Below are 15,942 nucleotides of genomic sequence, written 5' to 3'. Positions count from 1 at the left end.
GACCCTGACAACTAACTGTCTGTTGAACTGGCTTTGATTCTGGGATATTATTTACATATCTAGTAATTTGGATTCTTTCTTTGTTCTTTTCTTAAGGTAATTTCAGAGGTTGACCTGCTGACTGAATCAATGGACAGAGTGAATCACACTGCGGTGTCTGAGTTTGTATTCCTGGGACTTTCCAATTCTTGGGATATTCAGCTTCTACTCTTTGCATTTTCTTCTGTGTTCTATTTGGCAAGCATGCTGGGAAACTCTCTCATTATGTTCACAGTGACTTCTGACCCTCACTTACATTCTCCCATGTACTTCCTGCTGGCTAACCTCTCTTTCATTGACTTGGGGATTTCCTCTGCTACCTCCCCTAAGATGATATGTGACCTTTTCAGAAAGCACAAAGTCATTTCATTCTCTGGCTGCATCACCCAGATGTTTTTTATTCATTTGATTGGTGGTGTTGAGATGGTGCTGCTTATAGCCATGGCCTTTGACAGATATGTTGCCATATGTAAGCCTCTCCATTATCTGATTATTATGTGTCCTAGAATGTGCTCTTTGCTTCTGGCTGCTGCCTGGATCATTGGCTTCATCCATTCAGTGGTCCAAATGGCTTTTATAATTAACCTGCCCTTCTGTGGCCCAAATAAGCTGGACAGTTTTTATTGTGATCTCCCTAGGTTCATCAAACTTGCCTGTATTGACACATATAGACTAGATCTCACGATCACCATCAATAGTGGCTTCATGTCCATAGGTGTCTTCCTCATCTTGATCTTATCTTACATTTTCATCCTAGTCACTGTTCAAAAGAATTCATCAGGTGGTTCCTCTAAGGCTCTCTCTACTCTTTCAGCTCACATCATTGTGGTGATTTTGTTTTTTGTTCCATGCTTATCTTTCTATACGTGGCCATTCAACCCATCACACCTAGACAAATATCTTGCTATTTTTAATGTAGTTCTGACTCCCTTTCTAAATCCAGTGATCTACACACTTAGAAACAAAGAGATGAAGTTGGCAATGAGGAGAGTGTGCAGCCAGCTCATGAGTTTCAGTAACATCTCTTAAATGACTTGATGAGGACACAAAAACCTCTAATGATTATAACTGAAAACTTAGAAGAACTCATTTGAAGATGAGAAGATGGTTTGGTACACACTGAATTCCTGGAAGAACATTAAAATGGAATTGAACACAGTTGGAAATATGGGTCTGGAGCTAGGAGAATGGTTGAGGCTGTATATTTGGCAACTGTCTACATAAAAAAAAGCTAAAAAATGAATTTTTATGAGGTTACCAGGAGAAAGCATAGACAGGAAGGAAAAGAATTTGATTGTAAAATTGGAGAACGGCTCTATTTAAGTCATAGGAGGAAAAAATGCTAAAAGAAGGAAACAGAGAAACAGTGGTCAGAAAAGCAAAAGGGAATACAAAGGATTTAGTGTCCCCAGAAGTCCAGTGTGAAGAGTTTCAAGAAAGAGGTGATGTTTCACAATTTCACATACTTCAAGATAAGGAAAAGGCTAAGGGTTAACTCCTTATTACCAGCTTCAGTACACTTTCCTTTCTTGTGGGTTCTAAAATTATTTATTCCAGGAAACAGTCATTTGTCCAATATAAAACAATCAAACAAACTCCCTGCCCTTGTCTATTCCTCTAAAGAACTTGTTGATCCATTTTTGGATAATTAAAGTATTACTACTATTCATATTGTGATATTTTAAAGATTTTATTATCATTTGCTTTAAAGTCTCTTTTTGAAGTTCTTTTGGCTTTTTTTTTTTGGAGGCAATGGGGTTAAGTGACTTGCCCAGAGTCTAGTGAGTGTTATGTGTCTGAGGCCAAATTTGAACTCAGGTTCTTGTGTCTCCAGGACTGGTGCTCTATCCACTACACCACCTAGTCTCTCCTTGAAGTTGTTTGATTTAGGGTTGATCTGCCTAATATTTATTTTGAACTTAACAAAGAATATTCCCCAATTCTGCTAGGTTAGGTTCTCCTCAATTTTTTTTTTTGAAAATGGCTTTTTTTCACCATAAGAATTTATCAGCTTTTTAAGCAATGTGAAACATGCTCTGTGTTAACTTGTTTGCCATTTAGCACTCCTTATGACTACTACTTTTGCCCTTTCATGCATATTCACTCTGAGCTTCCAATAAGAATTTGTAAAAATAGTTTCCAGTCTTCCTGTGAGTCTTTGAATTTTAATTTTTACTTTCAATATTTCCCAAACTAAAACTTGCATTTAAAATTTTTTTCCCTAAAATTACATAATTTCACAAGTGATTCCTTTGGTTTTCCATCTCCCTATCATTCCTCCCTATCCCCTCCCCCAATAGAATTTAAGCTCCTGAAGCCAGTTTCATCATTGTGTTTGTAATCCCAGTAGTAGCACAGTGTCTTGAACATAAGTGCTTAATAACCGCTTGTTGGTCAATTGATTCACTTGGAAATGATTTTGTTGTGATTATTATTATATTGGTACCTATCCATGTTAATCTCTTACATTACTTCCCGTCAACTAATAAGGACCAAGGTAAAGTGTTTTATCCTTTCCTGTTTATTGGGATGACCACTGGTATACCAAAATGATCTATTCTGTCTTTTGATCCATCCCCTAAATCCTCTTTGATTTCTGTTTTGATAAGGAGTTCTGTTAACCTATTCTTGTATAATTAAAGTCTCTGAGTATTAACATTCTTGTAGTTTATTCATTCATCATTTCTAAGTCAGTCTAACTATCCCAATTTGGAGGTTCATAGTATTCTTCTATTATACTTAAAAAATGAAGGAGAAGGAAAGGTGATATGCATTTACTAAGTGCCTAGTATGCATTAGTCGCTATTCTAAGGACTTTACAAATATCTCATTTGATCCTCACAACAACCCTATGAAAACCGTACTACTATCCCCATTTTACAGCTGAGGAAACTGAAACATGTAGTGGTTAAATGACTTCCCCAGGGTCACAATGCTATTAAATTTCTGAGGCTAGATTTGAATTCAGGTCTTCCTGATTCCAGGCTCAGCATTCTATCCATTGCACCACCTAGCTACAAATTCAATTGAACAAATATTTCTGAAATGCTTACTGTGTACAAGGCATTTTTGTTATGTTCTAGGGATATGAATCCAAAACAAAACAATCCCTGCCTTCAAGGCATTTACATTTTGCTGGGGCTGCACTTGGTTGGGGAGTAGGATAAATCATGAGAAGAGTGAGCAAATATAAAATATGTAAAAAGTAATACAAATTAATTATAAGAGTGAGAGAGTCCTTAGTACCTGGAGCAATCAGGACAGGCCATGTGTAGTAGCTGGACTTGAGCTGTGCTTTAAAGGAAGCCAGGAATCCTACTTGTCTCCACAGAGGTGATGCAGTACTTTCCTTATGTTGGGCATGGCATGGAACTCCTTCTTGCTATTTTGACCTCTTTGGTCTTAGGGTTCATCACTCTAAGTCATATGTTCTTTCCTCAGTATTCCTCAGTTCTCCCTACCCCAAACCTTCATTATAACTTGTCACTCTACTCCTTTAAATTGTGATCAGATTTTAACTCTTCATCCACCTATCCATTAATTTACTAATTCATGGTGCTATCAAATTCCATCACTTCATTCATTCCACAAAAACCTACTTGGTTTAATCCATTGCTGTATAAAGGAATTGTGGTATATGCAGAGAAGGACAATATTTTGTGAGGCCCTCAAGGACTTTTAAATATAATTGTAGAGGGAAAGCATGAAACCACAAAAAGTCAAGTGGCACTAGAGATGTTAATGACAATTTGTGATAGCAATGTGCGAGCTAACAAATGGCAGTGTATGATTAAATGCCAAAAGAGAGGAACAGACCTTAGGGTTTATGCCTAATGGTAGTAGCTCTGGTCAGTGACTATTATTAGTTTAGGGGAAGGATCGGTCATCATGAGCAGGAGTGGTCAGGAAAAGCTTCCTGGAAGAGGTGGTACCTAAAATGGCAATGGATAGAAAGAATATGTATGAACAGAGCTAAGGTGTAAGGCAGAACATTGCAGGTATGGGAAATAGTATGAGAAGAAGCAGAAGAGTGGGAAAAAATGGAGCAAGGTTTTGGAAATGGGAAAAGTAGTCTTTTATTTTTTGGAGAAAATAGTGTTTGTGTACACGTGTGTGTGTGTGTGTGTGTGTGTGTGTGTGTGTGTGTCTGTATGTCTGTGTGTGTGAAGAGGAGTGGTAAGAGATCAAACTGGAAAGGTAATTTGGAATGAAATTATGGTGGTTTTGAATGTTATACAAGGAATGTGGACTTCATTTGGTCAACAATGAGGGGCCATTGAAGTTTACTGATGAGAAAGATGATATCAGAGTTGTGTTTCAGGAAGATTTATTAGATAGGAGGGTGGATTATAGGGAGAGATATAGACATATAATATCTATATATGGATATAGAATATAGATATTGATATATAAATACATTTCTATATATAGATATGGAAATAACAATGAGGAGTTATAACGGTTCAAGTGAGAGTTATTGAAGTTTAGAGCTAGTTTGGTGGTGGGACTAAAAAGGAGGGGAAGGACATTATAGGGTCAAAATCTATAAACCTCTGTGACTGCTTTGATCCTGGGGACAAATAATAAGAAATTTCAGACACTGAAAGGGTAGAATGAAGATCAAATTCTGGGTGGGGGGGAGATTTCATTGGGAGATAGGTGAAGAAGCTGACTATAGTTTTCTAGGGTTGAGAAGAGCAAAGTAGAAATGTCAAGAAGCTCATGGTGATGAGTGATTTTAAGGCTTCTAGGCAGAATGTTGTTGAAATGGCTTATCATGAGGGTCAAGCTGGTTCAGATTTTATTTGTAATTATTTTGGAGTAATTCTTTCTTCTGGTACTTCATTTTGCCATTATATTTTTTAAGAGAAAATACTGGTTCAGCCTCACCCTGGTCAACAAGGAAAATTTTGGGAAATAAGACAAAGGAATTTATTAGCACATCAAGGCAGCAAGCCGTTGGAGTGGGTGGCTCTGCTGCTTTTTATAGACAGGAATAAACAACTTCCATATAAAGGTGAAAGTATGCTGATTGGTGAATGCCATCAGTGAAGATATGGGTTTAGTGCCACCTCATCACAGTAGCATAGGGAGATGGAATTAGTGTGTATGCAGTTTCCTCATGTCCTGCAGGCTGGCTATACATGCACCTAAATAAGTCTAAATAAGGTTTAAAACGGAGTCACTGGGACTGACTCTGCCCAGGTAGCTGACTTTGCACAGTATTTATTTATTGTGCCAAGAGTTTTCTATTTGCTAATATTCTTGGTCTAAGACTTTGTGCCAGGGTCCAGGTTTGCTCATGCAGTATTGCTATAAACCCTGCTACAATCTCAAAGTGGGTCGGGATTATACCCGCGCCATGTCCTGTACCCACTCCAATCTGGAAGACACCGCTTTCCCTCATTCCTGGATAAGGTGTTTGGATTTTGGTCTTGTCGTTGCTTATTATAGTGTCTGGGTAGGATGGTCCCTGGATGTTTATAATTTATTTACGTAACCTGCTCAAGGACATTTTTTGGGCAGGTTTTAGCTTAGGTATCATTTAGAATTGGGAGACAATTATTACTTGCTGTAATGAAGGTTGGAGCTAGCACAAAACCTTTAGAGAGCAGAGAAATTCTTATTTATTGCTTTGAAAGAGGACACACAGGGTTCCAGACTCTCTTTAGGGCAAGATCTGTGGAGAGATAATAAAATTGGGAAATCCGGGATGTGATGAGGAACTGACTTTTCCCTACATATCCTCCTCCCAAAGTTTATTCTCTCTCTTTATGGATTCCCCCTCACACAGGCCCACAGGGAGTACTCATTCTGTCCATGAATCCCAAATCATACCTAGGCAGTGTCAGGCAAAATGCTTCATGGGCCACCCAGGTTACACACACACACACACACACACACACACACACACACACACACACACACACACTCATATATACGTATATAGGTATGTATATATCATGTATGCATCATCTATCTATCTATCTATATCTATCTATCTATCTATCTATCTATCTATCTATCTATCTATCTATCTATCTATCTATGTATTGAAAGAAGGCCCTGCTTTCTTTCATAGACCTGGCCTGGGACAATAGTCCTGGCCTGAAACTGGAAGCTGGACTCAGTGGTTGAGTACCTGTCCTGCCCACTGCCACAATCTGCAGCTTCCTTCTGTCTCCTGGCACACTCCTCTATCCTGGCCGTGCTAACTGTTTTTTCTTCCACAGTCCTCTACTTGTGGATCTATGCCTTTAGTCCTCAAATCTTGGAGCATACCAAGCCAAGATTATTCGGCTTTAGGTCAGCCTTGTTGGGTATCTCTATCTCCTATCAGTCATGCATGCTGATCGTGTCCCAGTTTTCTTATAGCTGGATGTTTTGTAGTGGCTATTGCTTCAAGCCTGATTCCTTGTCCAATCCTTCACTGGATGGAGAAATCCTGTGGTTTTTTTCTCTTTGGTTTTGTTATTTCTTCACCATCTTTAGTAGCTGCTTCTTAGAGGAGCTGGACTTGTCTGGAAACTTTAAAATATCCAAGGAGAACTTCATTTTTGAATGACCAGCTTCAGTTTTTATACCCTTCTGCATTATATGTACTTTAAGGGAAGAAGTAATAGATATAGCACCTAGCTGTCTGGAACTTTCTAGTTAGCATGTATTTTCTTTTACTGAAATCTTGGTTCAGACATGTAGAGACAATGTGGTTTAGAGGATAGACCATGAGCTCTGAGTTAGGAAGATGATGGGTCAAAAAATCTTACTAGCTGTGTGACCTTGAGCAAGTTACTTTGTCCCTTTGGGCACTGGACAGCTGTCTAGGATTTATCTAGTAAGTCATGAGCTCCCCATGATGCTAAAAGCATGGATCCTTCACCTATTTGAATAGTTCAAGCTGTGGACCCTACACTGAAGGATAATTTTTTTTTAATATGAAATTTCTATATACTTTATCCTTTTACTTGCCTGGAGTCATTGGTGTAGGAAATAGGCTAGAATTTGGGAAAGTAAAGGAAATATTTTCATTTATGACTATGAAATTAAGCATTTTTTAATCCACAGATATTCCTCAGTTGCCACTTCATGAAACAATGGTTTGAAAGTTGGTCCAGAAAAAAGCCAAAAGGGACATTCACACCTCTTCCTAACCATCTTTTATTAACTGCATCTCCCCTTAGTTATCATGGGAGAACCAACAGAATCCTAGGAGACAATTCTCCTGGCCAAATGATCTCAGGCTGGCAACCACAGCTTCTGCAGCATCACTCAGCTGCTCTCCTTTAGTGTTGCTAATGAGCTGCCTTTCCAACTATGGTAGCATTTTATAATGCTCTAAGTGCTGCTGGTCACTATAAGCAGGAGCTGGCTGAGGTCTGAGAGACCCTCAGACTTCTTATCAAGGCTGCAATGTCAGGTCCTGTGAGAGAAGAGGTAGGTGGCAGGTATAGGAATAAATCCTCCAGCAGGAAGAAGACAGTCCACACCCCCATATTCCAGGGGTGACCAGCTGATGATAAAGCAGGATTGGCCATTGCACAGGACAATAGAGAGCTGCTTCTTCTTCCTAAGGTAGAATCTAAAAAGGGAAAAGAAAGAAGGAGCTAAACATAATAAAGGAGAATCAATTTGAAGAATTTCAGATTATGGAGATGGATATATATACCTGGCTAGTGAATTTAATTTCATTTGGTAGGAGAAGTGTCAGAGACTCCATGCAAAGGATCGAAATTCAAGAGTAAAAGAAGAATCTAGTTTATTCCACCCCACTGTACTTAATGAACTTCTATTTCTGATGAAAATCTCTTCCCTTTTCCATATTCTCTGAATATCTCCTGTGTTCGGTTTTGCTTGGCTCTCTATGCTGTCTAGACTTCATGGTTGACCCTTTCCAGAGTCAACTCTCTTCAATACTAGATTCTATTGTGTTCTACACTTTTTCTGCTTGCCATAAAAATCTCCAGCACTGGCAATGTCCTGTTATCTGTCTTCTTTCATGTTCATCCATGCTGCCTAACATTTTGAGATAAAGTTACAAACCCCAACTGGTAGGGTTCCCTGCAAATTTAAACTATTCAAACTCACCTAGGCCCTTGTTGTATCCAAGGCTTTTCTTTGTTTCTTGTTAACCTTATTATCTGTTTGACTACAGTAGTGATTCTAAACCTTTTCCCACATTAGTCTCCTATCCCACTCACCTCTCACTCTCAGCAGGTAACCCTGTCTCCTATTTCACTGAAGAACTTGATACTACCTACCAGTTGGGGACTGAGAGCTCCCTAATCTTCCTTCCCTTCACCTGTTACCACACTTCCTCACCACCTTTCTTATTTATCATTTTCTGCTATTCTCCTTTTCTTCTCTTTTGTTTCAGAGGAAAAGATTTGGGGAAATTTTATTTTCAGTGTTAATCTTCCCACCTGTACCTTTGAGACCATCCCTCTCCTTTTGTCTTCATTGATGGCTAGTCAGCCCTCCTCTTGCATGTCCAGTTTTTTTCTCTCCTCTGATTCTTTTGTCTCCAATTTTTCCTCATATTAAAAATATGCTCTCAATATTCATACACTTTTGACTTGTGACTGCTTTTCTTTCCTCTAATTACCAAGTCTCTTAAAAATTCTGTTCTAACTTTCAGTTTCACCCAGCAAACACTTATTAAACTCCTACTATAGGTGTAAGTCAAAATAGGTTAGCATGGTGGGCTGAATCATGGAGTCCTGACTATCTGAGTTCAAGTTCTGTATCTAACTAGTCTATTTCCATTTCTGGGGATGGTTTTCAAACCAGTTCCCAACATTGATATAATTACTTTGTCCTAGTACCTGCATAATACCTTAAAAATCATTAGTCCAACTCCCATATTTTATAGATGAGGAAATCAAACCCCAGAAAAGTTAAATGGATTCCTCAAGGTTTCATATCCAGTAAGTTGTAGACAAACAGTTGGAAAACAGATTTTTTTACTCTTTTTGTTATGCCAGGCAATGCTCTCTCTATTCCTTTCCCTATCTGTCTTACCTTTCATTGAGCCCATAGCATTCTCCATATCCTCTTAATTTCTACTGGAACAATGTGGTACAGTGGAAAGTATATTAGCCTTGAAATCAAGTTACTAAGGTTTGGGTTCCAGATTTCTCACTTTTGCCTTGTGAGATCTCTCCAAGTCTCATCTTCTTAATCAATAAAATGAAAGAGCTGGACTGGATGGCTCCTTTTACTTCTAACACTTTGGGGTTCACTCATCACATACTACCATATGTTGTTAGTTTATTCTTCATAATCTAAGGCAAGATCTATGTTCCTCCTCTGCTCAAAAATCTTGGGTCTCCCTGTTGTCCCTAAGATGAAATTCAAGCTCCTCAGTCTGACATTTTAAGGTCTCTATATTCTGACCCCAACCTATATTTCCATTTCTTATTACTTCAAATCATGCATTTCTATCCTAGGCAAACTAGCAGTTCCTGAAACTCAGCACCACGTCACCCTCCTCCACGTGCACTGTGCTTGTGCTTCTGCCTCTTGCAATCTTTAGCTTTCTTCAAGCCTCAACTGAAGTACTATCACCTGCATGAAGCCTTTCCTGGACCTAGGAGATGCTAATGCTCTCCCCATCTTCAGACTACCTTCTCTCACTTATCTGTACACATGTTCTATCACCCCAGTAGAAGTAAGTTCCTTGATTGTCTGCATTACTCAATTTTTGTCTATCTGAAGTGTATATCTGAATGCCTTTATTATAGTAGCTGAATAATATTTAATAATCATTGAAAAAAAGTTCAAACTAGAGAAACCTACAAACTCCTACCAATTGAGTTCATTGAAAATTTGTCTTATTCAAACACAGCTGGGCCCTAATTGCTGTGTAGTAAGGCTTTTCTTTGTCTCTTGGTAAGCTTACTTATTAGGGGCAGCTAGGTGGTGCAGTGGATAGAGTGCTGGCCATGGAGTGAGGAGGACCTGAGTTCAAATTCAGCCTGAGACACTTACTAGCTGTTTGACCCTGGGCAAGTCACTTAACCCTGTTTGCCTCAGTTTCCTCATCTGTAAAATGAGTTTGAGAAGGAAAGAGCAAACTACTCCAGTATCTTTGCCAAGAAAACCTCAAATGGAGTCATGGAGAGGTCTTTGCAGTTGAAATGACGCAATAACAATCTTACCTATTTATCCACAAGAGTAGTTCTAAGCCTTTTCTAATTAGTTTCTTTTTTTCATCTTCCCTCACTGTCAGTAGGTGATTTTGTCTCTTATTTTAGTGAAAAAATTGAGATGGCCTAACAAGAGCTCCCTAATCATCGCCAGACGTCCTCCACACCTTCATTATCTATCATCTTCTCTAATTCTCTTTTTCTTCCTTTTGTTTTTAGAGGAAGAGATTTGGAGACAATTCCTTTCCAAGGTCAATCATTCCATCCATGTTCTCTTAGAGGGTTATTTTCATTTTATTAGTGGGTGATTGGGAAGGTATCATGAAGGAATGATCATTTAAGTAGATTAAATATTGGGTGTGGCATTCAAGGAGCAGGGGCCAGGTAATACAGGTCATGTATGAAAGTAAGATAGCACAGCATATGTACAGATAAAGTGGACATCTAATTTGATAACAATGTAGTGCATCTGGAAGACAGTAGAGTGAGAATAAAGTTGGCAATGTCAAGTGACTGCAGACTCTGAATAACCTTGATTAAATGCCAGGCTAAGGACACTGAACTTGACCAGGTTTTGTTCTCAAGGGAGCTATTGAAGGGTTTTAGTCAGAAGACTGACATGAGGAAGATTAGTCTAGAAAAGATGTGAAGGATGAATTGGAGGAGTGAAACTGTGGAGATGGACAGGAATATAGGTTAGAGCACTGTTGCAGTACTCTGTACAGGTGGTTATAAAAGCCTCCACCAAGGCAATGGCCATGAGGATAGAGAGCAGGGAATAGATTTAGAATTAGTTGTATAAAACCTTGTATCTAGTATATGGGGGGAGAGGGAGAGAGAAAAATCAAATTCACAACATGGTTTGGAATACAAGTGACTCAGTGAAAAATGTTATCATTAATAGAAATGAGTGTGGAGGGGCAGCTAGGTGGCACAGTGCATAGAGCTCCAACCTTGGAGTCAGGAGGACCTGAGTTCAAATCTGGCCTCAGACACTTGACACTTAACTAGCTGTGTGACCCTGGGCAAGTCACTTAACCTCGACTGCCTCACCAAAAAGGAAACAAAAAAAAATGGGTGTGGAGACAGAGATAATTAGTTCATTTTGGTATTGGTTGAATTTGAGCTGCTTGTGGTAAACATCTACTTGGAGATACACCTTATGCATTTCCAGATACGGTTCTGACCAGAAATTTGGGATTTATCTGTAGAGAAATGATAGAAGCTAGGCCAATGAATGAAATAGCTAAGTGAAAATAGGCAGTTAGTAGAGAAAAGATTGGGACCAGAATCACAGGGAACTCTGACTTTAATGGTTCAGAAGAAAAAATGAAACCAAGGAAGAAGACTGAATTGGAACAATTATTAAAGTTGGAGGAGAAGGAGGACAGTAAAGTGTCTTGGAAGTTAGAGTGTTTTCATAAAGAGTGGGAGGTGAAGAATATTAAAAGTTCCAGAGAGGACAAGGAGGATTCTAAGATTGCCTTGGATTTGGTAATGTTATCTAGTGAATTTTGAGAGCATGGTTTTTAGAAATATAGGAGTTTAAGCTGTGTTGAAAGGTACTGAAGTCACTCATTGCATGGTGAGGAAGGGGAAGCATTGTGTGTAGACAACTTTTTCAAACTGGTCATTGATGGGGAGGAGAGAAATGTGATAGTAGGTGGATGGGGAAAAGGTAATGAGAGAAAGCCTTTTCAGAATTGAGGAAGCCAGAAAATGTTTATAGGCAAATGAGAAGGAGCCAGTAAAGAAAGAGATTAAAGGTGTATGAGACAGGAGATTATCGTTGGAGTAAGGTCCTTGAGTCTGGAGGGGATAGGATCGAAGGTGCAATTAGAGGGATGAACCTTGGGAAGCAGTAGGTATGCCTCATTCTCTGAGGCAAATAGGAAGGAGGACAGTGAAGTTACCAGAGGATTTTGAGGAGTGGTATAGTAGAGTTTAAGGATTCCTCAGAATGGATTCAATCTTCTCAGTGTAGCAGGAGATAAAACTATCTGCTCTAAGTGTAGGGGTTAGGGATTGGGATGGGGACCAGAGAGTAGGAGAAAAGAAGATTTGAAAATGTTTCTGTGGGGAATGAGATAGAAAGTGGGTATTGGGCAAATATGATTATTGGGGAGCAGCAAGAAAGGCCCAGGTAAGGTTATGTAGTAAAAACTTCTTATAGGTGGAATCAGCAGTGCTAAGCATCTGGGAAAAAGGAGCAAAAGAACAGGGGACAATATTTCACAGGTTAGAAAGGGCAAACGTCTTATGGGGTTGTTTGGAATACGCATTGACAGAAAGCAGCTTAGCTGAGGTTATGCAACAGATATGACTATCAGGAGATGACTCACCCCTATGCAGTAGGGAAGGACTTGTTACTTAAAATAATTTATCTTGGCTTCCACTCTGGTGTATTATTGTCAGACCTGACTAACTCTACATGAGTGACTGTGCTATGTGGAAGAGTTAGGAAAAGGATAGGATGGCAGGTGAGTTTCTTTTCCTGGGATTCTCCAAAAGGCTCTCAGTAACATGGATATAGCTGACTGGGGTTTACCCACCCTTTCTTACCTGATGCTATTAGCGGTGGTTCTGACAGCTATGCCTCTAGCACGGGCAGCCAACTAGAAATTTACATGAGGTGTGTTTTCCTGATGGTCCTCTGTAGTCTGAGGCTGACTCAGTTTCAAAACCACACATAATTTACCACACTCTCAAGCTTCAATCACTGGGGAAGAATGCTCACAACACTGTTCAGTTCCACTTCATGCTCTGACATGACTACCACCGCCTAGCACAGGCTTCAAGTGCTAAATGCAAGCAGGCTTTGCTCCTGCCTTCTTTGGGTGCATTGTGATGCTAATAATATGTCAGCTGAAGTTTATATAGCACATTAAGGTTTGCAAAGCACTTTCCATACCTAATTTAATTTGCTCCTCATAACAACTCTGTGAGGTAGGTACTCATTATTTCCATTTTACAGATGAGGTAACTGAGGCTGAGAGAGGTTGACTTGCCCAGGGTCTTATAGTTGAGGGATTAATTGAATTCAGGTCTTCTTGATTCCGAGTCCAACACTCTATCCATTATATCCAACACTATATCTGATGTTATGAGAGTATTACACAATATATCACTAATAAGAATAGTAATAGTAGCTCATTTTTACAAAGCCCTGTCCAGATATCAAGTACCTATTCTATCATTCAGTTATTACTAGAGTCCTGTGAGATAGGTAGGGCAGGGAGTATTGTTCCTATTTTATATTGGGGAAAACTAAGGCTCAGAGAAACTGGGTAACTTGGCTAAGGTGTTGCAGAAAATAAACACCAGAGTCTGAACTTGATGTTTCTGAGAGAGAGAGAGAGAGAGAGAGAGAGAGAGAGAGAGACAGAGAGAGACAGAGACAGACAGACAGAGACAGAGAGGCAGACAGACAGATGGACAGAGATACAGAGATACAGAGAGACAGAGAGAGAGAGATACAAGGAGACAGAGACAAAGACAAAGAAATATCCAGAGAAGCAGAGACAAATTTTATAAATCCATATCTACCTATCTATATATCTATCTCTTTTTGTCTCTCTCTTTGTCTGTCTGTCTATCTATCTATCTATCTATCTATCTATCTATCTATCTATCTATCTATCTGTCTGTCTATCCTATCTTATTCCCAGGTAAAATCATGTCAATAGTCACTTCAGGGAAAGGGGAAGCAATCATCTCATCAAGACAAGAATTAAATTTGGTTATCACCATTGCTTCATTTCCAAGGAAGACCTTATCCCTCATTCTTACTACTTTCCTAAAAAGAAAAATCAGGAAAGAATTAGAAGCTGAAGAAATAGTGTTTCTAGAGAAATGAAAAAGGAAGTTTTAGAAATATACTTCTACAACATAATTCCTGGTAATTTGTCTTGTTTTTTACATTTTATTTTTTGTTTTGAATTTAAACACCAAAAAAGAGCATTTATATGAACACAGCAGAATAGAAAGATTTGATATGAAGTTGAATCTTCATTCTATCCCACTCGATAATATTTGCATATGTATATGTGCATGTGTGTGTGTGTGTGTCATATACACACATATACATATACACATACAGAGTCTACATGTTAATTTTGAAACTGCCCTGCTTGAACTTCCTTCTGAATTTCTTTCTGTCTTCCTCTGTGCATTTAAAAATGTTTTAATAGCCCTCTTTTATTTTTTCAGACATCACTGTTGCTGACTCTTTTCTACTAATTTGGAATCTCTTGTCTTTTTCCTTTTACATAAGAGATGATCCTGTTGAGTCAATGGACAAAGACAATTCTTCTGTGGTGTCCGAATTTGTATTCCTGGGACTTTCCAATTCTTGGCATATTCAACTTTTTCTCTTTGTGTTTTCCTCTGTGTTCTACTTGGTAAGCATGCTAGGAAACTCCCTCATTGTGCTCACAGTGACCTCTGACCCTCACTTGCACTCCCCCATGTATTTCTTGCTGGCCAATCTCTCCTTTATTGACCTGGGGATGTCCTCTGTCATATCCCCTAAGATGATGAGTGATCTTTTTCGAAAGCACAAAGTCATCTCATTCTATGGTTGCATCACTCAGATGTTCTTTATTCATCTGATTGGTGGCGTTGAGATGGTGTTACTCATAGCCATGGCCTTTGACAGATATGTGGCCATATGTAAGCCTCTCCACTACCTAATTATTATGTGTCCAAGAATGTGTATTTTGCTTTTGGCTGCTGCCTGGATTGTTGGCTTCATCCATTCAGTGGCCCAACTGGCTTTTGTAGTCCACTTGCCTTTCTGTGGCCCTAATGAATTGGATAGTTTTTATTGTGACTTTCCTCGGTTTATCAAACTTGCTTGCACAGACACATATAGACTGCAGTTTATAGTAACTGCTAACAGTGGCTTCATGTCCCTGTGTGTGTTTTTCATCTTGATCATTTCCTACATTTTCATCTTAGTCACCGTTCAGAAGCATTCATCAGGTGGTGTCTCTAAGGCCCTCTCTACTCTGTCAGCTCATATCACTGTTGTGGTTTTATTCTTTGGTCCGTTGATCTTTGTTTATACAAGGCCACATACTACATCACGTCTTGATAACTTCCTTGCTGTCTTTGATGTAGTTCTTACTCCCTCTCTGAATCCAATCATCTATACCTTAAGGAACAAAGAGATGAAAATAGCAATGAGGAGAGTGTGCAGCGAGTTTGTGAGTTTCAGGAAAATCTCTTAAGTGATTTGGTGAAGATATGAGAATTAGTAAAGTCTGGAAGAAGAGCTTATTTACAGGAGAAGATAAGTGTTAAATTTTGAAAACAGTCAATTGGAGGTATACATTATAGAAGCTGAAACCAACGGCATGTAGCCAAAGATAAATAAAGGGCATAGTCCTATAAGAATGACTCCAAGAGTGCTTATGCCCGGAATAGGTTGTGATTGGGAGTGAATGTTCTGGATAACACAAAAGACTTTAAAGAAGCTATATTGGGGCAAGAAGAAGATTCTAGAAATGGGATGGGATGATTGAGAGAAAGCAGAACTACTCAATCCTTATATTGCTTCTACCAAGAATGATCTTTGGACTGGGAAACATAGAGCAGTTGTAAGTATTAGAGATCTGAAGTAAAGCCAAGTGAGGATGGTAAGACAGCTGCCCTCAATGATTCAAGTCACCAGGTCTAGATGTACTATATCTCATAGTCCTGAAAAAACTATGGATGTGATTGATGAGGTGCTGTTAGTAATATTTAAAAAATCATG

The 15,942-nt window shown here is 39.0% G+C and overlaps 2 protein-coding genes across 2 annotated transcripts; both read left to right on the top strand.

Moving 5' to 3' along the window:
- The first annotated feature begins 114 nt into the window (after nt 1-114).
- LOC110217951 (olfactory receptor 4F3/4F16/4F29-like) lies at nt 115-1,068 on the top strand. The gene has a single exon (XM_021000788.1). It carries the CDS (start codon nt 130-132, stop codon nt 1,066-1,068), a length of 939 nt encoding a protein of 312 aa, XP_020856447.1. The 5' UTR covers nt 115-129.
- Nucleotides 1,069-14,476: 13,408 nt separating this feature from the next.
- LOC110218680 (olfactory receptor 4F3/4F16/4F29-like) lies at nt 14,477-15,415 on the top strand. The gene has a single exon (XM_021001866.1). The coding sequence runs from the start codon at nt 14,477-14,479 to the stop codon at nt 15,413-15,415; it is 939 nt and encodes a 312-aa protein (XP_020857525.1).
- Nucleotides 15,416-15,942: the final 527 nt, after the last annotated feature.

Source organism: Phascolarctos cinereus, unplaced genomic scaffold (genome assembly GCF_003287225.1).
Source record: "Phascolarctos cinereus isolate Bilbo 61053 unplaced genomic scaffold, phaCin_HiC Scaffold_3;HRSCAF=262, whole genome shotgun sequence".
Classification (NCBI taxonomy): Eukaryota; Metazoa; Chordata; class Mammalia; order Diprotodontia; family Phascolarctidae; genus Phascolarctos; species Phascolarctos cinereus.
Note: the sequence above shows the minus strand (reverse complement) of the source record. Positions and strands in the feature narration are given on the sequence as shown.

Excerpts from the sequence above, each read along its gene's own strand:
- LOC110217951 (XM_021000788.1), top strand. The coding sequence starts at position 130 with ATGGACAGAGTGAATCACACTGCGGTGTCTGAGTTTGTATTCCTGGGA.
- LOC110218680 (XM_021001866.1), top strand. The coding sequence starts at position 14,477 with ATGGACAAAGACAATTCTTCTGTGGTGTCCGAATTTGTATTCCTGGGA.